At 39.9% G+C, this 27,397-nt stretch overlaps 1 protein-coding gene across 5 annotated transcripts in view; it reads right to left on the bottom strand.

Moving 5' to 3' along the window:
• PDHX (pyruvate dehydrogenase complex component X) overlaps positions 1-27,397 on the bottom strand; it is a 108,775-nt gene that overhangs the window by 43,499 nt on the left and 37,879 nt on the right. For all 5 annotated transcript variants that reach the window (XM_061610756.1, XM_061610757.1, XM_061610755.1 and 2 more), the window contains exons 6-8: positions 21,446-21,626; positions 20,084-20,231; positions 3,482-3,540 (exon numbers count right to left, since the gene is read on the bottom strand). In XM_061610756.1, the coding sequence (XP_061466740.1) occupies positions 3,482-3,540; positions 20,084-20,231; positions 21,446-21,626 (388 nt within the window). The remainder of the gene's footprint in view (positions 1-3,481; positions 3,541-20,083; positions 20,232-21,445; positions 21,627-27,397) is intronic.

The raw sequence follows: 27,397 nt of genomic DNA, 5'->3' as shown, positions 1-27,397 counted from the left end.
CACAAGTGAACCAGACTGTTGTTGCCAATAATTTTATTGTCTTAATTCATTTTGTAAACCACTTTGAGATTTTTTACAATAAAGTATATAAATGTTGTAAATAAAATTGTTGTTGTTATGTGCCTCCAAGTTGATTATGACTTATGGTGACCCTATGAATCAGCGACCTCCAATAGCATCTGTCGTGAACCACCCTGTTCAGATCTTATAAGTCCAGGTCTGTGGCTTCCTTTATAGAATCAATTTGTCTCTTGTTTGGCCTTCCTCTTTTTCTACTCCCTTCTGTTTTTCCCAGCATTATTGTCTTTTCTAGTGAATCATGTCTTCTCATTATGTGTCCAAAGTATGATAACCTCAGTTTCATCATTTTAGCTTCTAGTGATAGTTCTGGTTTAATTTGTTCTAACACCCATGGTCCATGGTATCATTAACCATTTTAAGAGTTTCGTCAGTCATCCATTGAGGTCTTTCTCTCTTTTTACCTAGAGGTAATGTCTTTTTGCATTCTTCCCTGATAATGTCTCTGACTTCAATCCATACTTCTTCTGGTTTTCTGTCAACTAAGTTTAAAGCCTCAAATCTGTTCCTTATTTGATCTTTAAATTCTTCTGGGATGTTATTTAAATTGTATTTTGGTATTATGATTGCTTTGTTGTTGTTCTTTAGCTTTAGTCTGATTTTTTATATTACCAGTTTATGATATGTACCGCAGTCTGCTCCTGGTCTTGTTTTTGCAGAGAGGATGGAACTTGTCCATCTTCTGCTACCAATTATATAATCAATTTGATTCCTATATTGACCATTTGGTGATGTCCATGTGTCTTTTCGGTTGCTTGAAAAATGTGTTTGCGAGAAACAAATTATTGGCTTCACAGAATCCAATAAGTCTCTCTCCTGCTTCATTTCTATCTCCTATGCTCCATTTCCCCACAATTTCTAGTTCTTCTCTGTTCCCTACTTTTGCATTCCAGACACCCATGATTATCAGAGCATCCTGTTTTGGTGTGTGATCAATTTCTTCCTGTACTTCTGAGTAAAATCTCTCCAATTCCTCTTCTTCTGTGTTTGCTGTTGGAGCATAGACTTGGATGATGGTTATATTAATAGGTTTCACGTTTAATCTCATTGATATCACTCGCTCAGACCTTGCATTATAGCTCCTAATAGATTTTGCTACATCACTTCTCACTATTAGAGCAATCCCATTTCTTCTTAATTTATCATTTCCTGCATAAAATATTTTATAGTTGCCTGATTGAAAGTGTCCCATTTCCATCCATTTTAATTCACTCACACCAAGTATTGTAATATTGATATGTTCCATTTCTTGCTTGACAACTTCTAACTTTCCCTGGTTCATGCTTCTCACATTCCATGTTTCGATTGTGTACGTCATACAACTCCAGACTCTCCTTTCGCATCTGTGCACATCAGCCTCTGGGCTTCCTTTTGACTTTGACCCAGCTGCGTCATTAGTCACAGCGCTACTCGTACTTATCCTTTGTTCTTCCCCAGTAGCTTGGTGAGTGCCTTCTGACCTGGGGGTCTCATTTTCCAGCACTATCTCGTGTTGCATTTTGGACACTCTGATCATAGGGTTTTCATGGTAAGAGGTTTTCAGAGGCGGTTTACCATTGCGTTCCTCTGAGTTTGGATTAGTCTGGTGTCTCAGCTTTGACTATTCCGCCTTGGGTGCCCCTGCTAGGAGTCTAGCCTCTTGGTCTAGATTCCTGACGGTATTGCTCTGAGCTTCTTCAATACTCTCAAATCCCCTCACCACATAAAGGTGTGCATCCTCATAGTGCAAACTTGTAACATCGAGATCCTAGTATTTCACCAAGGCACTTTTTGGTTTCTATTTTGCTTTCTCTTCTGGATCTCTATTGGGATTCATTGTACCACAATAGCTTCTGTGTTAGACTACTTTTTAGACTATGGTATCAAAACGTTTTTCAAAATGGAACCATTTTGGGGAAAAAATCATAACCTTGGTTTCTATTTAGGACCCAAGAGCAGTTTGATATTGAAAAAAAATGGTGGAGAAGGATTACAGGCAGGTCCAATAAATCAAATGCTTTAGGATCTTTTCCGGATAGAAAAGCTCACTGAAATAGAAAATGCCTCAAGTCTGCAGTTTTACCTCATTACTTATATTAGCAGTACTTGTGTGATAGGCATGAAGCTGGATTCTAAAAAGAAAAGGAAAAAAGAAAACACTACCAAAAACAGTTATCACTGATGGGACAGAAAGAAATATCAGGCTAGGATTTATTAGTAGTTAAAGGACAAAACAAAAATGTAAGAGAAAAATATCTCAATGTTCAGTTTTCTCTACCTATTAGACATATGGAAGAAGACCCCTTCACTTATAATGCTTCTTACATGGATGACAAATAGAACTACATCTTTCTTTACAGGAGTCAGTCAGCTGTCTTAGATGAAGTGAACTGGAAAGCCCAAATTAATGCTAACAAAATATATGGAGAAATATTTTTTTTGCTTCCTCTAAGCAAGATGTCACATCATTATGAACATGGTATTTATTGAAGACTCTATGAATCCTATTCAACAAGATATTACCCCACATATGATTCAGCTTGCATAGCACTAGAACTGGGCAACAGGGAAGCATCAGAAGATTTGGCACTTGATGCTACTATGTGAACATAAATCAATGTTCGAACTGATTTGGGATGGGAGGAGAAGCATTCATTCATTCATTCGTAACTGGCTGCACAGACAGATTGAATATAGGCTACTAAACTGAGGCTTAACAGAGGTAAGACAGAGCTGCTGTTGCTCAGTAGAAGAGCCAAACTGGGAGTGGGGTCCTGTTCTGTTCAAACGCTGCTCCTGGATCCAGCTTTGCTCCTGGATGCCTAGGTGACAGCAGTGAATAAGAGTGCTTTTATGTCACTCTAGAGCAGCCTTTCCCAGCCAGTGTGCCTCCAGATGTTGTTGGACCACAACTCCCATCAGCCTCAGCCAGCATTGCCAACGATCAGGAAGATGGGAGTTGCGGTCCAACAACATCTGGAGGCACACTGGTTGGGAAAGGCTGCTCTAGATGGTGTGCCAGCTTCAGTCATTCCTGAACAAAGTAAGTTTCCTTGTCAGTGGGATGCTTTTCTGCCCCGCAAGCACTTTTGTGCCTTATGAATTCCCAAGCACCTCAGCTGTAATTTTGAAAATGACTGGTCAAATTCTAATACAGAACAGTTTTAAATCTCCATTACAGTCAGAGAGTTGGAGCAGAGAAAGAGTAGGATTTTAATTTGTTGGCATTTTGATAGCAGCAGCTCAAGTTACACAAATATTTGGGGTGGCTGCTTAGAAATGCACCATGTATTAAATATGGCCTGCTTGAAATACCATTGCAGGCTTCAGTTGTTTCATGAGTTAACTATCACCATGCCCATCAATTCCCCCAAATTTCTATATGCAGCAGAATACAATATATTGTTAAAGAATGGTTACTTACTTTGAGGGTAACTGCTGTTGCCTTTATAATAAAGTCATTCACTGATACTTTAATATTATCTGTACAAAACAGAGAGAGAAATTAAGATGTATAGCTTCAAAGTAAACAGGTTTCCCCCCAATTTGTACTATTGATACTAGTGTTTGAGATAGTCATTAGAAGAACAGAATGACCTCTTGAAAAACAGATATTCAAAAACCTTTAGCAGTTCTAATTATTTATTTTCATAGTAGGAGTGCTTGTTTTAAAAAAGTAAAGGTGTCCCCGCACTTGTAGTGCGAGTTGTTTCCGACTCTTAGGGTGACGTCTTGCGACGTTTACTAGGCAGACCATATATATGGGGTGGGATTGCCAGTTCCGTCCCCGGCCTTTCTTTACCCCCCAGCGTATGCCGGGTACTCATTTTACCGACCACGGATGGATGGAAGGCTGAGTGGACCTCGACCCCTTTTACTGGAGATTCGACTTCCTCCTTTCGTTGGAATCGAACTCCGGCTGTGAGCAGAGGTTCGGCTGCGTTAACGCCGCTTACCATAAATCTGAAACTCAAAGCATATTTCTGCCATTGCTATAGGGAATTAGCAATTTGGAAATGATATGCCTTTAAACTGAGAGTATATAAAGCAGAATACTTGAATCCTCCATGGCAGAGGTAGTCAACATGGTACCCTCCAGATGTTGCTGGACTCCAACTCCCATCAGCCCCAGCCAGCACACCTAACGCCAAGGATTATTTATTTATTTATTTAAATATTTATAAATTGCATTTTTCATAAAAGTATATCAAGGTAGTATACATAGGGAGGCACGGAGAACGATGACTAGAGCTAGGGCCTTCTCAGTGGTGGCCCCCGAATTATGGAACGCCCTCCCTGACGAGATACACCTGGCGCCATCTCTGTTATCTTTTCGGCGCCAGGTAAAGACCTACCTCTTTGCCCAGGCATTTAAAAAATTTTAAAAATTGAATTTAAATTTGAAAATTTTTTAATTATGTTTTATTGTGTATTGTATTTACATCCACTTGTATTTTAACCTGTTTTATTATGCTGTACACCGCCCTGGGAGCTTATCGCTATAGGGCGGTTTAAAAATGTAATAAAATAAATAAATAAATAAAACATGATACAATTAAAAACCAATAAAAACAATAATGAAAGCACCATAAGTACTGCATCGGTTGGAAAAGAAAATTTATATTAAAAGGCCTGTTTAAAAAGCTCAGATTGCGGGAGATGCCTGAAAGAAACAAGAGGTGGTACCTGCCAAACCTCTATTAGTAGGGAGTTCCACAGGGCAGGGCTTGTCACACTAAAGGCTCAGTCCTTGGTGGAGGCCAACCAAACCTCAGGGGCATCAGGAACCAGTAAGAGTGCTCCATCAGAAGATCTCAGTGATCGAGATGGAACATAGGAAGTCAGGCGCTCCTTAAGGTACTTTGGGCTCAAGTTGTTTAGGGCTTTGTAAATTAACACAAGTACCTGAAACCTGGCCTAGTAGTAAACTGGCAGCCAGCACAGCTCTTTCAGTAGTGGGGTAACATGTTGCAAGAAATCTCCTGTGAGCAGTCTGGTCACTGCATTCTGCACTAGTTGCAGCTTGAGCACCAGATACAAGGGCAGCCCCACATAAAGGGTATAATTGAGTCTTGAGGTTACTAATGCATGGACCACTGCAGTGAGGTTATTACGGTCCAGGAAAGGTCGCAGTTGGTGTACCAGTCGAAACTGGCAGAAAGCACTCCTGGCCACAGAGTTCACTTGAGCCTCTAGTGACAAAGATAGATCACTCCCAAGCTGCCTACCTGCTCCGTCAGAGGGAGTGCAACTCCATCCAGGACATGCAATTGATGTATCTCCCAGACATAGAAACCACCCACCCACAAGGCCTCCATCTTTCCAGGAAAGAAATTAAATGTTTGTTTATGACATAGCTTAGAATACATGACACATACAAAGGAAGAGTAGTGCTGAAGTGTAAAATGGGGGAAAGGTACCGGTCATTCAGAATAAGGAATACTGTTATACCAGGATTATTTATAGCAATCATATTAAAAATAAACATGATCTTAAATGGTCAAAAGCTTCAAAGATACTGGTAGATTTGTAAAGCATTTTGAAATACGGTTACATGCAATGGTGCATATGTAGAATTCTTCCTGCACAACTGGACTTCCTCTTCGTCTCCTCATGTGCCTCCAAAATATGCTCTGGAGGATCCTCCAACCCTCCACAGCAGATTCTGAGGGAGTGGGGGAGGAAGTAGTGGTAAGTTCTGTCGCACAAGGTGAAGTCTGTTGTGCAGGGGAAGCAAAAGTGTTGAATACAACCCAAAGTAATGTACCAAGTGTATGTGTTAGCCATAAAATATAATGTATAACAGCATTCTGGATTAAAGCAATAAGAATTCTCGACAAAATATAGCACATAAATCACTTCATATATGTCTCTAATAAAACACGGTTGATGTGCATACTCTTTTGTAACAGTATAGAAAAATGAAATATCATTGTATTTAACAGAGCAGAAATTGATATAATACTGCCATGAGTTCAAATATTTATGGTAACATCAGGACAAATTTTATCCATATTTTTTCTCTCTCTTTCTAGTAATGATTAAAGTCTATCCATACCCATGCTTACTGAGCCAAAAACCACACACACAAAAGCAAGGAGTCAGCAAACTCAAGGTAACCCCAACCTTTGCAGATTGTCAAAAAATATTTTGGGGAGGTAAACTAAAGGACAGATTCCCCCAAAACAGCCCTGCTAAGAAGTTAGTGGCATGGAATATTGAGCTCCAAAAAGTACCAAACCAAAACAGAAAAGGTTCTCAAATTATGGAAAAGCAACAAACAAAATCACAGGATCCCCCCAAACACTGAAAATAGTGTATGATGGGCTGGACATTCAAACGGGTGACATTTATTGTGATATATACTTAACATTCTTTTTATTCCATTTCTTAAGTGTAAAAATCAAATTCTTCAAAGAAATATAGATATCTACTACAATGTACTAACATATAGCTTGTATACATATATAAAGGGGGAAAACACACCAACACAAAAAATAAAAAATGTTTTTAAAATATAATAATATTTTTTAAAAGGAGGATTAAAAAAATTGGAGAGTTACTGAGATTATTGTAAACTTTAAAAAGCACAGAATATAATACTGTTTAGAATATAATTTCTAAACAGAGATTTAGACATTCACTTTTGGTAGAAGGGTTTAGCTACAATAAATTCCAAGTACCACGTAAAGACATCCCTCCATAAAGAGACATGAGTCGATGATGGATAAAATTATGCTTATTCGCTGCTACATAGCTTATAAATATTTTTGAAGATAATCTGTCTATAAAATTCTGCTCAACAGTTTTGAAAAGCCAAACAAGAGACTATAAGACCATCTACAACTGCCATGAGTGAGGAATTCTCCATTTGTTCTGATTAAGCCTGAAACAGCATGAAATCCAGGGGACCTCATCATAACAATTTGTAGCATCTGGATATATTGTTGTAATTGTTGCACAACACTGGCTACAATCTTTGTGTATATATATGTTTATTTCACATATAGTTTTGTCTTGCTTTTTCATAAATCATTTTTATATATGATTTTCATGAATTTTATTGTTTTGGTGTTCCTGTGAGTTTGTTACTTTTCCATAGAATGTTGAATAACCGGAAAAAGAACACTTGGCAACTGGAATGGAATAGCTGAAAAGAGAAGAGGAATCACATATATTTTTTAAAAGGCAGAAAGAACCATATTGTTTTCTGGATATGTCACTTCCTCGTTTATACTGCAAAGCTACTTTAAAATGTTCCCATGAACAGAAGTGAGAGCTGCCCATATATGTCAATGGAGAAATCATAGATTTATATGTACCTGAAATTGGGCATACACATGTGTCAACCCACTCCTCCCCACAAAAAAAGCCAACGAAGACTGTGACTACTGACTGGCTGATGCGTGTGTGTTGGGGATGGGGTGTGCGTGGGTGAGAAACTGAGGTAGACTGAAAATGGAATTATGTGTCAGGAAGTCTGAACAGAAACACTCCACACTACAACATTTTGTCTGCAGGTCCCTGCTTGTATCAAATCCAGAGCAATGACAGTTTTCAGTTTTTCAAATGTTTGGCTTTAGAACTATCTTAACCCTTATTACAACTACCATAGATAGGAGTAATAGAATTGAATTTGCATTTAAAACAATTCAAGTGTGTTACCAAGGTGGCCAAAATAATAACTAGTTAATATTTAGGGTTCCCAGGTCAGAAGCATCCCAAATCCTGAGATTTCAGGGGTGGGCCCGAGTGATGTTACAGGGGCGGGCCCGAGTGATGTCATCAAGCATGATACATTAAGCATCAACCACAGTTGCTTGGAGCATACAGTTCAAACAAAAACATTTCTCTGATTGGAAATTAAGTCAGAAATCTTAGCTAAAAGATGGAGCCTGGGTAGGGAACATTTAATTTAGCCTACTTGCTTCCGGCAAGAAGGGTTTAAGTGCCCTCAGGCCAGGCCAGTCACCAGAAGGCCATTGTTGGAAGAAAGGAGCCTAGTGTTGTGGAGAGGCTAGATGGGAACACTCAGGAGTAAAGATGGATGCCCCTGAAGGCTGCAATTCTAAACACACTTACTAAAGGACTAAGCCCCATAGAACTCAGTAGGACTTACTTCTGAGTAGATATAGTTTGGATTGTGCTGTTGGTAAGACTAGGGATCCTCTGCAAAGATGTACATATCCAAGCAGGGTTGGCAACCCCCTGCCTGGAATTCCCTGTCCCTATCTTTTAACATGGCTGCTCCAAGCTTCTTTACAGATTTGACCCTTCACTTCAGAAAGAAGTCTGAGAAATGAGTAAGAGTAAGAAGATTCTCCACCTTTTTCTATCTACCCTGTGGGCTGCTATAAACTCACCTTGACAGCCAACCCAATTCCAGTGAATAATAATTGACAGAGAGAAAACACACACGGTTTGCTCTACCTTCATAGGCAGTGGTTTGGGAACAACAACAATTCCAGCCACACTTCCCAGTATGTGAATTCTCTTTTACCATTATTGGACAAGAAACAAACCATCATGCAACCAACAAGGTGCATCATCAGTGGGTTTAAGGGGGTTGAGCTGAGTGCATGTAATAACCACTGTTGTTGCTTCTATGATGTAAGGAAGTGAGGTTAAAGATAAATGAAATGCAAATCGAAAAAGAAAAACAAAAGTCTATGATTTCCTAAACGCAATACCATATTAACCACAACAAGATTCCATTGAATAAGGCAGAAAACTCAGCATCCCATAATCAGTCAGGATTCCTAACCAAAAACCAAAACTAAAAAAATTCTGGCAGCCAGTCAGCCAAGGTCATAGCAATCCCCATGCAGCACAATCTGACCCGGGGGCTGCAACTAGTGAAGAATGCTGTGGCACAACTGCTGACACAAGTGAGACCCTATTAGCACATAACAGCTCTGTTTTGAAATCTGCACTGGTTGCTGACTTGCTACAAGGGCAAGCTCAAGGTGTGCTCTCCATGTTACGGATGCCACATTACTTGTAAGAGATCAGTCCTTTAGTGTGGCAGCACCTACACTTTGGAACTCCCTGTCTATTGACAGTACGCAAGCATATTCATTGTACTCTTTTCAGCACCCGCTAAAAATATTTTTCTTTAGGCATGCCTACCCAGGCATGTAGAAGCTATTGTGTTGTTTTTTTATCAGTTTTTAACTCATTGTTGGTTTAATTATAATTATTATTGAATGCTTTTGTATACCTGTCTTTAACTGTTTTTGCCAATAATTGTATTGTCTTAATTCCTTCTGTAAACCACTTTGAGATTTTTTACAATAAAGTGGTATATAAATGTTGTAAATAAAATACATGAGTCACTGTGACCCTTGTGCTTCCTTCCACTTTTAGGAACAAAGCAATCTGCCTTTTACCGACTCAGGCCATTCGGTACCATCTAGCTCTGTACTGATGACATGGACTCGCATTGGGTGTCCAGGATTCCAGGCAATTCAATAAACAACTGAAGCACATGAATCACACCACAGAATCATGGGACCTGTAGTCTGTTAAGGGTGGTGGGAACCATAACTGTGAGGGGTAAACTACACTTCCCAGGATTCTTTAGGGGAAGTCATGCACTTAAATGTGAGTTGGATGTCTTTTAATTGTATTGTGTGGACCTACTTAAGAAACTTTGCCTGCATGTAAATTGTTTTAATTAATTTTGTAAAATGGAAGTGAGCTATGAAGTTTACTGGGTGACAATGGGCTACTCATCATCTGTCAGCCTATCTGCCCCTCCAGATAAAAACAGAGGGGAACCACGACACACACACCCAAGGAAAAAGGGCACACTTAACATGTACAGGAAATAATCATGCACAACCATAATGTGAAATCAGATGCATACTGGGAAATAGTATGAAGAAATATTTATGTAAGTATGACAGTCAAAGATGTTTATTACAGTAGGGCCATGCTTCTCAGTGCTATGCTTTCCAGCGTTCCGCTAATACGGCAGTGCCAGTGGGGCAATCAGCTGTAGCATGGGGAGCTCTAGCCACCACACTCCAGCTGACAGCGATCAGCTGGAGCGTGCAAGCTCCCGCACTCCAGCTGATCGCGCACTCCAGCTGACAGGGATTGCTGTCAGCTGGAGCACAGTGGCTGGAGCTCTCCACGCTACAGCTGATTGTGCGATAAGCTGTAGGGTGGGGAGCTCCTGCGCAACAGCTGAGTAGGGCCCCACTTTCTGGCAGTATTCGCTTTTTGGCGGGGGCCTGGAACGGGAACATAGGGCCATATGAGTGGGGCCCTACTGTATTTACACAACCTGTAAAGATATTTATAGTGCAATCCTATGTTTGTTTACTCAGATGCAAGTCCCAATGTATTCAATGAGGCCTATTCAAACAGGGAATCATGCACAGAACTACAACCTCAACTGATAAGGAACTTCAGTCATCCATCCCAAAATTCAGAATCATCCCACTTTAAGCTGCTTTGCAACTGTTTATACTTGTTTTATGGTTATTGGATTTTAAAGGGATTTATTTTTTATTGTCAGCTGCCTTGGTTTCCAGTCAGCAACCCTACCTCACAGGGTTATTGGAAAGTCTCCATATATGCACACACTGAAGATGTAAAAATACATACACTCCATAGAATAGTCTATTGTCAAAACCAGTTGGTCATTGCAAAACATTTTTTAAAAGAGTAAGATCAGTACTAGTTTCCTACATAATAATAACCTGTGATACGTTAAGTAAAAAATGGAAAAAAATGGAAATGGACTGCCTTCAAGTCGATTCCGACATATGGCGACCCTATGAATAGGGTTTTCATGGTAAGCAGTATTCAGAGGTGGTTTACCATTGCCTTCCTCTGAGGCTGAGGCCTGCCTAATTGCTTTAAAAATAGGATTAGAGGAGGAGAGAAAGGTTTACAACACAAACACAATCCTTTGCTATGTTCACACAAAAGTCCCATTAGTTTACAGCACAATCCTAACCTTGTCTACTCAAAAGTAAGTCCTATTGAATTCAATGGGGTTTACTCAGAGTATGTGGGATTAGCATTGCAGAAAAGCGAGTATTGGATTAAAGCTTCATATTGGGAAGGTTTTCAAAACACTGTCTTCTTCAACACTCCAGGAAAATTTAAATTTGTTTGACTCCTGTACACAGAAAAAGACTGAAAGCTATATAATTATTCAATTTATGAGATTTTCAGATAAGCAGGGAAAAACAATAGTTTTCTGGCTTTGCAGTGGGGTCTAGGTACTGCCTGGAGGTCAACAAATCACAACCCTGACTTCACTTATTGGCTACAAACCTGAAAAGGTGGGGTTAGAGCAGCCAGGTACGAGGTCATTTAACAAACGTTGCAGGGGGTGGCGGCTGACATTTTGATGTATATCTCATGAACCAGATCACCTAGAAACTTAATTTTGTTTTAAATGAAAGCTGAGAGTTTGGAGATTAAGGTGACTCACCCGGAGAGGACCCCAAAAATCCAGAGTCTCTGAGCGAAAACCAGAGACCTGGCAACCATATTAATAACAGTTTTCAAACATGAGTAATAATGAGTAGAAAACAATAAATCTTATCATTAACACCAGTTCAGATACTTCACTTACATAAATATATAGATTCCCAAACCTGCCTTATCCTTTCAGGTTTGGATAACATAGGGCAGCTCTAGTTCTGGTTACATGTACTGAATAAAAATGGGTAGCTCAAGTCTACTAGACCTGTTTGGATCTGTACAAAATCAGGATTACTGTTCAAAATACCAACTCTATACAAAAGAATGCAGATTGCAGTTACCACCACACCATCGTTACATTATGTATAATACAGGCAGGTGGATAAACTGTGATGGATTCACTAATAGGCAAAAAACGTGCGGTTTAAGAATGTACCTATAGCCAACAGATCTTTCTATCAAACTTTAAAAAGCAGAGAAATTGGGCAGTTATAGTGAATGCTCCAGGGGAGCAGGAAACCTGACCTCCTCTCTGAGATATTGATCTGCCCTACAAGTTTGTCAAAATGCAAACACAATTTCGGTTGGTCTTTCACAGTCCAATCAAGTTGCTGCGTAGCTTGGAAGAATTTGGTAACATGTGCCTCTGAGCATATGGTGAGTGGTGGCGATACCTGCCATCTCCAAAGATGGAGAATTACATTTTTGTATGTTTGTTCTTACTTTGCTTCATTCCTGTGTTACTATTGTTTCTACAGAGAATCTAATCTAGAAAATTTTATTTCTTTCATTATTCATCCTAGAAACCTGTGTCAAACTTATTTTTATTAATTTCAAAACCTTTTTTTGGTCAGTGTCGTATGATGGTGAAATTGGAGATCATGTTCTATTTCTATTTTGGGTGCATTAACAGTGGAATCTGAAACTGCAGTTTGATGTAAAATCAGACTGATTACAGTATGTTGCTACTTCAAGAATGACTCTAGCTGTTGGAAAAAACAAACTTAGGTTGCCCAAGATGCATGTTTTCAGCCTGCTATGCTTAAACCACTTCATTTAAGGCAAGGTGGGCATGGTCAATTAAAAACATAGAGCACACCTAGAATTTTGCTAGACTATATTTCACCTCCCACTGTTTTATCTTGTGCAAACTGAGACACTCCTGATGTCCACTGGAGACTATTCTGCAGAATAGTCAGTGCCATTGTTCCACAATTATTTTTGGAGTTTTTTTAGTGTAAATTTTGCAAAGTATTGCTATACTTCACATATTCACAGAAATAGAAGCAAAAGAACATGATTTCCTATAGGAAACTTCACTAAAATTGCAAAGTAAATCAAACATATTTAAAGCGACTATCTGAACTATGTCAACCGTCGTAATAATGTTGCTTCCTCCCTGCTAAAACAAGATCAGCACAGCACATGTCTGCTTTCTATTATTTGGGCTGACTGCAGGTGTTGCCACCACTCACCATATGCTCAGAGGCACATGTTACCAAATTCTTCCAAGCTGCACAGCAAGTGGATTGGACTGTGAAAGACCAACCCAAATGGTGTTTGCATTTTGACAATTTGGTAAGACAGTACAATATCTCAGAGAGGAGGTCAGGTCTCCTGCTCCCCTGGTGCATTCACTATAGCTGCCCAATTTCCCTGCTTTTTAAAGTTTGATAGAAATAACTGTTGGCTATAGGTACGTTCTTAAACCACAAGATTTTTTGCCTATTAGTGAATTTCTCTGCTTTTTAATCCGGGAGGTAAGAAATGGGATCCTGTGCAAGCTTGCTGAGAACGGATTGATCATTTGCATGCTTATTGAGTTCAGTGGGATTTACTCCCCTGCAATCATACTTACGATAGGTGAAACTGACCACAGGGGATGGGGGGGAGCAGGAGGGAGGGGATGAATGGCAGAGGGGAGGAGGGGAAGGGGAGCAGGAAGGAGGGGGAGGGGAGAAGGACAGCTCTGATCATTTGCATGTTTATTGTGTTCAGTGGGATTTACTCCCGTGCAATCATGGTTAGGATAGGTAAAACTGACCATGGGGGAGGAGCAGGGGGAGGGGAGAGGGACAGAGAAAGGGAGAGGGAGAGGGGAGGGGAGCAGAAGGAGGGGGAGTGGGAAGGAGGGGATTGGAGGGGGAGAGGCAAAGGAAGGGGTAGGGGAGAGCAGGTTTGATCATTTGCATGCTTATTGAGTTCAGTGGTATTTACTGACGTGCAATAGCACTTAAGATAGGTAAAACTGACCATGGGGGGGGAGGAAGGGGAAGAAGAGGATTGGAAGGGGATGGGGAGGGGATAGGAGGGAGGAGAAGGGAGGGTAGATTTGATCAGTTGCATACCTTTTTATTTCAAAGGAATTTTATTTCTGTACAATCATGTTTGAAAATGGAAATGGACTGCCTTCATGTTGTTCCCGACTTATGGAAACCGTATGAATAGGGTTTTCATGGTAAACGGTATTCAGAGGTGGTTTTACCATTGCCTTTTTACCATTGCCTTCCTCTGAGGCTGAGAGGCAGTGACTGATTCGAACCCTGGTCTCCCAGGATGTAGTCCAACACTGACCCTGGGGCAGGGGCAGGGAGGGGAAGACCCTTGCCTTTCCAAAAGGAAAACATTGTGAACAGTATCATTGCTTTTCAGCATTTCCCCCACCTTTTTATTTTATAGCAGGCACATGTAGCATCCCACCCAAATTTAAACCAAAGCTGTCCCTGTCCACATCCATACCAGACCTCTATTTCACTTTAGACAGTCATGGCTTCTCCCAAAGAATCCTGGGAAGTGTAGTTAGTGAAAGGTGCTGAGAGTTGCTAGGAGACACCCCGTTCCCCTCACAGAGCTTTAATCACAGTGGCTGACTGTTAAACCACTCTGGCCACTGGACCTCTGTAAGGAGAACAGGAGTCTCCTCTCAGCACCCTTCACAAACTACACTTCCCAGGATTCTTTGGGGGAAGCCATGACAGTCTCATGTGAAATCTAATTCTGGTGTGGGTATGGCCCCCTGATTAGGCAAGCCAAGCAACTGCGAATCTGGCTTTCAGAACACTGACAGTTGGTTCTTACTGAGCATGCCCGGCATTATCATTCAGTTCAATGCAAAATTTATTAAATTTAAATAAAAATCAGGCAGGCATTTTTTTAACTTTTAAACTGCAGAAGATGAAGGTCAGAGTATGGGGCAAGGTCAGAGTATGGGGCAAGGTCAGTAACAGGATTACAGGTTCTCTGTGAACATGGCTGATTTTTAATGAATTTCAACAGATTATGAGAACTCTCAGAGAAAAAAGTCCAAAAGGGATCTGCGTTTCTTTTCTCTCTCTTTAGACTTTGAACTCTCAATTCTTTCTGATTGTTTTGTTTATCACCATGAAAATTGAGAGGGTTGTTAAGCAAGCGTTTCTGAGTTCAGGACTATAAGTTTAGTAAGGTTTTGTTTTGAAATGAGCTCTTGTGGCTGTGTAATAATCCTTCTTTAGATTATAGTGAACTTCATTATGTCCTGCTTATGTAAAAGATTTAGGCTGAAATCCTATACACATTTACCTTGCAGTATCTTCCACTGAATGCAAAGAGAGTTACTCCTGAGCAGTCACCCAAAGGATTGGATTGTTAAAGTATGTTTCAGACAGTATTTGACCTGCTTTATTTTGAGAGTATCATTTTCTGTGTAAATCAATAATTTGGAACAAGGAACATAATTTCCCAGCATATCATAAGAAAAGAAATAGGAAGGTAGCCTTTAAACAAGCACACATAGAATAAAACAGGAAAAGCAACATACAATTGTTCTACCAAAACATAGTTGACAAAGGCTCACACCTCACATGTAATTACCATGTAGTTTCCCATTTACATTTCCTTTGGGGGGCTTGGGGGAAGCATTTAAGAATCACAGAGGTATATAATAAACAATTTATATTAACCTTAATCTTTTCCAGTTACCCATGACCTTGTTCAAGCTTCCTAATAATTCTTCCAGTTTGCCCCAACACTAGCAATAAGAAAAACTAATATAACTACCATGCTATAGAAAAGTTCTTATATATGCCACAGAAATGTCTTGCTGGTAACCTGAAATATGGAGCTCGCTCTCTCCTTTCCCCCATTTATAATGCTGTCAAGTGTCTTGTTACAGGAGTTCAAAAACAAAACAGAAACCTCAGTAGGGTTAGCTTTATATTGGAAAACCAGAATCACCATATGAATAAACTGTACCTATTTAGAATTCTAATGGAAGACTTTGGCCTTCGCACAATCCAAGGCAGCTAATTGAAAAGGTAACCTTGAAATTCTTCAGCCAAAAAGCAAAGCCAATCATGTGACGAACTTCGCATTGGATCTTTTGGATTCTTGTTGCAGTTGGGAATATGGCAATATCAAAGCATTTTAGCTCTTTGCAAAGGCAAAATCAGTGTTTCTGTAAAATTAAATCAAAACCCTTTGCCTGTGACATGACATCTGGATGACCCTGTTGACCATCAAAATTAATATAACCAAGATCAGTGCTAAATGCCAGATTGCAAGAGATACACACACACACGAAAAATGTAGCTTTGTAATTTGCTTCTCTAAGGTTTAGAAGACAGAATTTCCCTAGGCACCCAGTCTCCCTCAAAGAAGAAAGCTACTAATTTAGATCAATGCTGCTGACACTATTGTACAAAACACTTTAAACCAGAAAAGTTAAATAGTAGTAGGAGCATGATAACTAGGGTGGTATTTGTATCTAATAATTAGCTCAGTTCCACAAATATAGACAGCTAACGTTGTGGGAGGGGGAGATCTGCATAGGCAGCCTAGTAGAAAGAAAGCGTAGCAAAAGAAAAACTTCCAAAGTGAGCCCAGCACACAGGAGATCTATCACAGAACCATAGAATAATAGAGTTGAAAGGGCCTATAAGGATGCAGGAATCCAACTAAAAGCATACCCGCCAGGTGGCTGTCCAGCCACCTCTTCCATCATCCTTCACCAAAGGGGTTACAATAATATAAAATACAATATTAAAAGCAGTTTAAAATAAATTACAATCACAACCAGAGAAGGCCTTAAAATGTATTACAGTAGGGCCCCACTCATAGGGCAGGTTAAGTTCCAGACCCCTGCCGAAAAGCGGATCAGCTGTAGTGCAGAGGTCTGGAACCTAATCTGCTGATCGTGCCGGAGGAGGAGATCACCTGTAGCACGCTACAGCTGATCTTCCCCTCCGGCACGATCAGCTCGAGCGCGGGAATCTGATCGCACCAGAAGAGATCAGCTGTAGTGCGCTACAGCAGATCTTCCCCTCCTCTGGCGTGATCAGCTCGAGCGCAGGAGTTTGATTGCACCAGAAGAGGAAGAGATCAGATGTAGAGCTCTACAGCTGATCTTCCCCTCCTCTGGCGAGATCAGCTGGAGCGCGGGGAACTCTAGCCCCCCCTCCAGCTGATCGCCCCGCTGGCGCCATATTAGCGGAACACCGAAAAGTGGGGCGCCGAGAAGCAGGGCCCTACTGTATCTCAAGTATCAAAGGCCAGGGTGAAGAGGTTCATCTTCAGTATATGAAAAAAAACTGCATAATGAAGGTGCGAAACACACCTTCATGGGGAAGGAATTCCACAACTTAGGGGCCAGCACCCAATTAAGCTGTTTTAAATAAGGATTATATGATATCTAAATGGAATTTCAGCCAATAATTTGGCAGCTGTAATTTGGACCAGTTGAAATTCCATGTACAGAAACAAATGTATTCAACATAAGTCCAACGTCTTTCAGATCATAGCACTTCGCCAGTGACTGTATTCAGGAAAATATATTTGCTTGACTCTCCTAATATTATGTATTCAGATATATAGTCCCTCTGATGGTCCATTTGTTGTCCAAAACATCTTGCATTTTAGCTGAACAAAAATTGTCTCTGTAGTATTCTAAGGTGGCCTTTGCCTTTCTAGTGTAATGTCTGTACATAAAACATAAAACACCAGCCTCCAGAGAACGGGAAAAAACCCTCTGTGTGTGGAGCTGGGGAGGAAGAATAAACCCACAACTCCCAACAGATCAAGTGGAGGGAGAGGAAGAGGCTTGGTTTGTTTCTGCACCTGTCTGCTGAGTAAACCCATACATCTTGCGTCCTGTTCTGAGTGGGAGATTGAGGCAAAAATATGGCTCTCTATTTGTGCCTGGCAAGTGCCCAGCAAAGAGAAATTTCTGGAGCAGGAGTGGGGTTTATCCCATCTCCTCTTTGGCTCTAGATTCAGAGGAAGTCTCAGGCTCCTTTCACTCACCAGAATCTGCATCCCCTTGCCATTTATTTATTTATTTATTTATTTATTAAATTTATATACCGCCCGACTAGCAATAGCTCTCTGGGCGGTGAACATAAAACAGCATAAAAATACAATAAATAACAAAACAATACTAAAATACAAGCAACAATCCAACACAATAAACATTTTTAAAATTAAATCAGTGTAACTTAAAATGCTTCAGAGACATGCCTTGCCTTGGGACACAGCATCTTCATGAGAACCAACTCTGTGAAAGACTCACAAGTCTTCCTCAGGAAGGCAGAGAAGGTACTCTGCTCCAAGAGACTAATACATCTCCCTCTCCTTCCTCCCATCATTCATATATATAAAAATCACTCTTTCCCCTCTCCCTAATAAAGAGTATTAAGTGGGCAAGAAGTTTGCTTAGTTCCAAGATACGTTTTTTCCTCTCTCTCCTTCATGGAACAGCTTCAAGCAGTTGCATTCATCACCTGTTATACTGTAACCAATCAGAGCCATTAAGATCCAGATGCTTATTCAAGCACATACATTTGTCTAACGTGTGACACTGTCAAACGTGTGACGACTCAGTCTGCATTCTGAAATCTGAACATTTTTGGTCTTGTATTTTAAAAAACACTGCTGTTGCCCAGAAGATTCTGGCTTATCACCTTTTACAAAGAACCACATTCCCTCAAGGCCTACCTTCCATGGGGTGAATGCCAGAGGTGGCCAGGGCCATAACGAAGTGGGCATGTCCAGAGCTGGTACTGGGATATTAACAACTCACACTCTCAGTGCACCTGTACATTTCCCCCTGGCAAGCAGTGAGGCTTGAAAAAAGGCCTTGTATTGGAGTGTGTGTGTGTGTGTGTGTGTGTGTGTGTGTGTGTGTGGCAGCAGATTGTGAAGCATAGTGAGCCTCATCGAGCCCAAAGGCTAGCATTTCTACATCCCTCCACATTTCTTCACAGCATGCAAACCTTTTAATTTATGTCTAATTTATATCTAAAATGTTAACAGGTAATTTTGAAGTGCTTAGTCCTTTTTTAAACAGGGCATTTGAAGTAATACTCTCAATCAGGGAAGCAATTTTATCCTCTGTGTTTAAAGTATTAAGTAATAGCAGGGATGCAGCACTTCCAATTTCTACAGAAGATTGTTACAGCTAAAACAGAATTAAGAAATCAAGGCAGCTGAAATGGAAATATGGGGAAAGTGAAATTGTTTTAATCAATTCAGTGACTTGCAGTGTGACAGGCTGTAGCCTGCACTGTGAGAAGATGCAAGCAAACCAGCCTTTTCTTTCTGTTAACGTCACCACTGCCACCAAGTGGATATCTTTTATCTTCTGACTGCCTCCACTCAATAGCTCGTTAACCATTTGGACTTTTAACCGCCCCAATCTACTCACTCTTATCAAGGAGAGTGGTGTAGCATTTCGGCATGCGGTGAATAAACCAGCCCTTAGAGCATATTTTTCCAAAACAAACTATGCTTTTACTGAAGGTTTTAGTAAGCAACAAGTTAAGAGCTTTAGAGCTAAATGTTTTTGGGGAGGGGGACCCCTAGTTTTACAGTGACCCATAAGAGCAAAGAGAGATTCAATCCAGCTAGACTATTTCCCTAACTAAGCCAATACTTTCACATTTGCATCTCTCAGTACAGCTTCTGCGTCCCTTTTCTAATCACGCCTTTCTCTTGCAGTGTCCAACTGTGCTCGCTAACACTTTCCAGTGGTCCAGCTCTCTTAAAGTGTTTCAGCCCTATCTCTCTCTCTTGCAGTTCTTCAACTTGTCAGGTCTCTAAAGCAATAACTTAACTACCATATTTTCTAGCTTGACTTATACACTCAATCCAAAAGCCTTTTTAGCTAATCAGGAGGAGACTAGACCCCTGGTTAAGTTCCTATTTCCTCTTAATTGCCAGGTTTATTTATTTAGACTATTTCTCATCTGCTTTTTATTTCTGCATAATCCTTAAACAGGGTACAATTTAAAACCACAATACAATAAAAACTCAAATCAAATCTGCTGTGCAGAAGAACTTCCACAAAAGGTAAGTATTTTATATCAACTAAACAGAAGGCCAAGTAGTGAAACAGTTTCATTCCTTCACATGATGCATGGATAAAGGTTAAATTAATTGAATACTACCAACTTCTAGCCAGGTTGTTAACGGAACATATAAATACCATCCATCCACCACAGAATACGTAGAGCAGCTGAACAGATAGGAGATCAGGATAGGATAGGATCGGATCAGGATAGGATATTCATAGAATATGAAACACAACAGTTTACAAACAATAATAATTCACCTTTTGCCAGTGCTTGCCTTAGTTTCATAACAGCACCAAGGTCACAATCTGCAGTTGCATATGCATGAGGTACAGTAGTTTTAGATTCTGTTAATCTCTTAGCAATAACTCTTCTAATATTGCTAGCAGCGACTTCAGTGAATGCGCCCTGCAATAAAAACCACACTGTACATATTAAATTAAAGGAAAGCAAGTTCAATGAAATATATTCATGACAATAAATGACAACCTTTAAAAATGAAAAAAGATGGATGGTGAAAGTTGGGTTGATCTCATCTACCCCAAACAATCTCTATCATAAGGGTTTTTTTCAGATGAATTCTCAGGTTTTTGGGGTTTTTTTGCTTGACACACATTTTCTTTTTATTGTATACTGCTGACACAACCAATGGGTGTCTTTCTCCTAAAGGTGTTCTGAAGCTCACCCCCCTTTTTGCTAGTCTATTTGTCCCCTGCAAAAATGGGGAGAAAGTTTCAGCAACAAGATTCTGTGTCTCCCACATGCTGTTTTTCTTTTCTTTTAGTGCAATTAAAAAATAGCCTCATGGCTCCCAGTGGCTTCTCAGTCAACCCTATGTGTTTTCTGGAGTGTCTGGGGTGTGTGTGGATTTAGTTACAGAAAGCCATGAGGGGCTTTTTTAATAGCAGAAAAAGAAAAACACTGGGCATGGCTAAGAGTCATGAGGTTCTTTTTAAAGTGCCTCCATCCCACCCACCAAAAAAGGAGGGAAAGAGAGGAAAAAATGCAGCAGGATTAGGAAGCCTTGAGAACTGCAACGCTTTCTTAAAAAACTGCAAAATAGGGGGAGTAGATTGGGACCTTGCCCACCTCATAACCTTTGCCACAGTTCTACTCTTAGTTTCTTTAGGAAGGATGCTGCTATAGGCAACATGTTCTGCCTTCCTTCAACAGGGATGTGATAAGAGTCTCTCACAGATTATGTCTCTGATTCTTCCTTGGCATCTCTTGAATCTGAGTTTGGTACTAAAATTATTTATCTATTTATCTATCTTCTTCCTGTTTCCCATCTAAGTCAGCTTGCTTACTTAATATTGTGCAAACCTATGGAGTACTCAGGATTAGTGTGCTGTGGTACGTCAGCTATTTGTCCAGTTCTTTCGGAGAGGGAGCCGCTTTGTCCATGTGGGTGACTACTTTGTCTTCAGCTCTCATCTGTGTGGGAATATGACACAAACAACCCACTATCCAATCCTCTGTCCAACTATATGAAGAAGATACTGTAATCTGAACATGAAAATCCCTTCAGTAACAACCTGCCTCTTATTTTAACTCACATTACCATGTTTTTTTAACATATATGAAAAGCGAAGGGAAAAAAGTAATCCTGTCATAATTATTACCATGGAAGCAGGTCGACCAGGGACAGAAGTGGCTGGAGCTGGAGGACGTGAAGCAGAAAGAGGTGTGGTTGCTGATGGTGGGGCTGAAGGTGCTCCAGCTTGTGGAAGGAGTGAAGACACCACCGGCTTCACTTCCACAGGTTTCCCCTTCTGTTTCTGCTCTAAAAGCTTGAGGGCATCCCTGTCATTTAAATGACAAATAGGTTTAAGATACATTTTGATCCAATAAAATGGGGAAAAAGATGAAGATTAAAACAAAATCTACAAACATAAAACCAAATTAACCACTCCAAATTAAAAATTAACCCTCTGATGCTAATGAGGTTGCTATTAATCCCAACAACTGTTTGAAATATTTGTAAAACGTTTTTAGCAAACCAGAGCCACTTCCTACTCTGTATAATCCTCAACAATTCTGGGGTAAGTTGTCCTGTGATGTTTCATCTCCCTCCCCCAATTTAATTTTTTTTTAATTTACTGAACTATCAGCATTCTGATTTACCCCTATTAAAATAAATGGGAAAGTGAAACTACCAAACACCCAAGCTTAAGCAGGGGTCTATTTAATCCCCCACAACTTCTCAAAATAGAGAAAATCTTAGCACTTTGCCTGTATTATACATTCAATTTTTAGAAATGTTACAGTTTTGTAAAACTATTCTGTACATTCCTGAACATAAAGAATTTTTTTTTGTGATGCGGGGCTTTGGGGTGGCACTTATTAAGTTTAAGAGATGACTAAGAGGTATTCTTGCTTTCACTCCCCCTCCCCCCAAAAAACCCTTGTGCAGCTCTCTGCAGTCTCATCGGTACTCTGTGCTTCAATGTATTCTCCAATGGCAGCATCTCTAGACAGTCAGCGAGGTTGCTTTTGCAGCACCCAAGAGCAGCATTACCGTAAGTCCTTTTAACTTAAAAAAAATGTTTTGCTGCTGTCTATGTACTCCAAAGGCAGTTTCTCCCAACTGTCTCTGGGTTTTCCAACTGGGAAATGCATTCCAGGTAGTGCTGGCAGTGGTTGAGGCTGCACTGAGCCATGCAAGGATCATGGGTTTTTAAGTTAAAAGGAAGAATACACACACAGCTTGGCAATCTCGTACCATTAATAAGGTGAGCACCACACCAAAACCCCAAAATGTTCACTATAATTTATTCTCCCTGTCATGGTCTCCCACCCCTACAGGCACGGAGACCCTTACCCTCAATGAACACACCAGGTTAAATAGAAGTAGCTTTATTAAAAAATATAAGTGCACATCAAAATATAGCAGCAAAACAATCCCTCAAAACCACACACCCAAACAGGGGTTTAGGTATACATAAGAGAATTCACACACACAACAAGAAAATAACAACCTAGCTAGCCTGTCTACTTACTTAGGAGGTAGTTGGTTGTAATCTCATCTCTCCTCAGAGATAATAGCATCAGAGACAAAACAATGAAACCCTACGTAGGTGACCACCAGCAAGATGGACACCCATAGGCATCATCCAGGGAAACCTTCCAGAGGGAACCTCTCCAAGGGAACATTTCAGAGGGAACAAAGGCTATGGGTCTCAAACCCTATACTTAGGGAAAAAGAAACCCAATGGTCCAGAATTAATTAACCAATCAGGGGCTTTCTGATGTAATCCCTTCTCGATGCTTCTTCATTTTTTCGCGCCTTGCAGGCCCCCCTCCCAACTGTGTTCTTAACCTTCACTGGCCTGCATGTCCTTGAGTACCAGGCTCTCACTGATTAGCAAAGATAACCAGGTGTTTCTATTCAGGCCTCCCTAACTGCTTTCAGCTGGAAACGAAACTTAACGTTTTTGCCTTTCCAGAGGCCTGTCTTCTGACAAGATGTAACTCCCAGAGTTCTTTGTACTGAGCCATGATATTAGAAATTAGATTTAACAATTCATAAAAATTTACAATTTCATGACACTCCCCATTTTTATTAAGTCTCTTGAAAGCAATCTCTCTTTACTCTCCTATTTCAAAGGAGATTGCTAAAATGCTAAAATGGGATAAGAAAAATAAAAAAGAAGATTTTTTTTTAAAAACATTTAAATCAAACTGTGGGGATCAGAGGGAACTGTCTCCCACGGAATTACTTTCCTTTCCCCTAGTGCAGCCTTTCCCAACCAGTGTGTCTCCAGATGTTGTTGGACCACAATTCCCATCTTTCCTGACCATTGGCAATGCTGGCTGACGCTGATAGGAGTTGCGGTCCAACAACATCTGGAGGCACACTGGTTGGGAAAGGCTGCCCTAGTGAAAGCCAAAAAACAAAACATCAGCTGAAAATATCAGAACATCACTAATTCTTTTTGGGGGTATGCTGACCCCTTTCATTATTTACAACAATCCTCATTTAGGAATGTTTTGGTTTCTGTTTTGTTTTCTCTTTTGTTAACATTGTGGGTTCCACAGTCCCTCAATACTTTGTGTGTTAAGACCATGGTTTTGGAATGGGATACTAATCTTTTTTTTTCTTATGTGGAAATCATTTTGATATCAATTGTAATCTTTATTTTCAGTTAGGACTTTACAGAGCGGTCCATTGGATCCCAGTACAGATGGATTCTGTCGAAACCATGATGGTGGAGGGTTAAATTTGTAGGTTGCACCCGCAAAGTCATTGCATGAGTGAAATGGAACTTCCTCTCCCTCTTTCCCTGCCCCAAACCTCTGCATCCCCCTCAAATCTGCTCAGGAAGGTTGGAGGAACCTTTAAAATTCCATATTACAACTCCATGCAGTGACTTCAGAATGCCATCTTCATTTGCAGAGGCATATATGTGAAACAGCCAAACTCCAAGCTTCCACATCCAAGTTGGGGGGAGGGGAAGAGTAGAAAACACCAACATTTCATGTACTTCTTCCAACCCCTGCATGGAATTTTGTTTTCAGATTTTCATTTAGCCCTGGAGGTATATGCTTCAGACAAACCCCATCTCATATGAACATGGGAAGTTAATGCATGCCAACTTCTTCACCTCTGAGTGAAATCCATGTATAAATTGGGTTGGGAGTGAGGGGTTGGCAAGAAAAAAGCTGAAAATCTCACAGTGATGTAAGTTAGTATTGCAACACTGTTTTAAAAATGTAAGACAAAAAGAACAGCTGGCAGCTGTTCCGACTGTGGAGTCGGAAGCAATTTTGGGTGGAGTCGGAGTCGGTAGAAATGTACCGACTCCAACTCCAAAATAAATTTTGATTGACAATTTTTTTTAAAATATAAATTCAAAATGTCAAAGAAGCTTCCCATGAAGTCAGCTGTAGTTGAGCATTTCACCATAACTCAAGATGGAAAACATTTTGTGTGTCAGTGTATGACACAGGACCCAGATGAAGACAAATGCTGTGATGCCAAGATCAGCGCATATTCAGGCAGCGATAAAATGCTCCTATGAGAGCTTCCAATTTAAAAAGACATTTACAGCCCTTTCCAGGGCTGTGGAGTTGGAAGCAATTTTGGGTGGAGTCGGAGTCGGACAGTAGAAAAATAGAGGAGTCGGAGTTGGGGTCGAAGGTTTGGTGTACCGACTCCACAGCCCTGGCTGGCAGAAGCTCTGCTTTTTATATCATAAGACTTAATACTTATATAAAAAAGTCCTGGATTAGAAACCTGGGTGGAAAGTGAACATACTTAATCCACGACTAGAATTTATTAAATAGGAAATGAACACATTTTTTCATTTCCTGTTCAAGAAAAGTCTCCTTGCCCTGTCAACACTTTTTCTAGACTTTACTATTATTCTCTCCAGGAATGTAATACAATATATGCAGAACATATACTATGTTCAGTACAAACTACTGGTGAAGTCCCATCAGAGAAGAATAAAATCGCGAGGGAGATCTATGCTGCCAGCAAATGTACTAATGTCATTTTCATGGTTAGAAAAGCAGAACCACCTTTTCTTTTTTGGGGGGGGAGTTTTATCTTATTCGTTATTTAAAAAGACTTCAGATGTACAGAATTTAAACAGGTATTTTAACAAGTTAAAATATTCAAATATGATTAATTTTATTTATAATATTAATTTTATTTTAATATTTATATTAATCCAAGGTACCATAATTTTGCAACTTACATGAATGTCCTCTACCATAGGGTGGACAGACTTCATACTTGTGGGATGTACGTTATTTACTGGAACACAGAGATTCGGCTGGTGCCAGGACCAAAATAGTGGCTCAGAAGGGAAGAATTAAGAAACAATGGGTCTCTTTGCATGGCTCAGACCAGCAATTTGTTTTCTGTACCAAAGTGAATTTGCAATCCTTTCACACACAAATCCACTCCTGTTTCCCATCATCCCTGGCCATTGGCCATGCTTGCTGGGGCTGATGGGAGTAGTAGTTCAGCAACATCTGCAAGGCCAAAGGTTCCCCACTCCTGAAGTAGATGAAGAGTTACTGAGGCAACCTGAACCACTGTTATTCCCTCTCTACACTGAAACAGTCTTAAGCTTTCTAAGCTTACATCCTGGTTTGGATGTAACACTGAAGTCACAATCATAGTTAGTTTCCTCTGTGCACTAGCCCAAAAAGATGCATTCATGGTAAACCATTAACTATGGTTTTCCATGATGCGTGTGAATTGGGCCAATCTGTCTTATCAACAGCTACCAGTGATGGACCCTCAGTGTGCAGAGGCATTTACTTTCAAGTATCAGATACTAGAAATAAACAGGAACAGAGTGTTGCTGGCTGTAGATAGCAACAGACCGCCAGACTAGATAGGACTTTCCTTGATCCATATGTGTTCTTAAGGCAACTGTATTTTTTTCTTATTTTGCTCTGCAGTACATTCAAGTAAGTCAAGCCACCATACAACTGTATTTGTTAAAGTTGTCAGTGGAAAAAAATGTTCTAATTTACATAGTTTTATTTTGGTGGGTAAAGAACTAAAAGAAGCGCAAGCAATTATATTAGAGTGTTCCTATTATGGAATAATGGCTATTTCAAAAGAATGATATAATAAAGCCATAAAATTTTACAATCTTCAATTTTTTAATTTAAAAAGCCATAACTATTTGAACAGAAAAAATGAGCAGCTTAAAATAGCTGTTAGAAATTTTATAATGTTAGCTGTATTATTAATAGTTTTTTTTATTCATACAGATTTGCAAGTTGTGGTTGAAATGGGTTTACAACCTCATTTTCATTCTATAAAATACCATTAACAACTCTTTCATACCATTACCAGCATCAATGACTTTAGAATAATTAACATATTCAAAGCACTATATAAAATCTTAGTAACAGTAATAAACAACAGGGTATAACAGGACAGGCCATTTGTCAGCCATGAAGATGCCTAAATGCACTGAAAATATACAGCATATATACATCTTCTTTTAGATGCTACAGTCACCCATAAAATTTAATTGCTTCCCCTGCAGCTTGCATGGATAATATATGGCTGGTAGTTATGAATTAATTTATTTGTGACATGCAGTGCTTTAGTTAATAATTATGGGAGCAGATCTGGCCCATTAAAATCAATAGGGTTTTGCCACCAATTTCAATGAAGTATGAAGTTCAGCTGTAAACAACATCTGACCTGCTATGTGCACTTATTTTTGGCAATTCTTTTCTTTACAGAGAAGTGCTGCCTTTACAGTGCCTTTTATCAGATGTTCTCCAAGTATGCTCTATATAGTTTAGCTTTAAAAAAATTCTACATCAGCAACAAAAAACCCCCAACTACACGTCTTCCTTGTCAATGCAAAAGGTGGGGTTATAGCCTAATACTTGGGGCTCAAAAAATATGGAATGCACATTCTAATTTTGTTTCCAAGTTCAGTTGGTTTCCAGGGGTTCTTATATAAAGAGGGCAAAGGTCTTCTCTGCTTTTTAACAAGACAGAAACCGCTTTTCCTGAAAACATAGCTTAGAATGGACAGATAATGGACGTATTTTCCAATCACAGTAAAACCCAGTATTATCAAAAACAAACA

The sequence above is a fragment of the Rhineura floridana genome, chromosome 2 (assembly GCF_030035675.1).
Source record: "Rhineura floridana isolate rRhiFlo1 chromosome 2, rRhiFlo1.hap2, whole genome shotgun sequence".
Classification (NCBI taxonomy): Eukaryota; Metazoa; Chordata; class Lepidosauria; order Squamata; family Rhineuridae; genus Rhineura; species Rhineura floridana.
The sequence above is the reverse complement of the archived record's forward strand: the minus strand, read 5'-3'. Positions and strand labels throughout refer to the sequence as shown.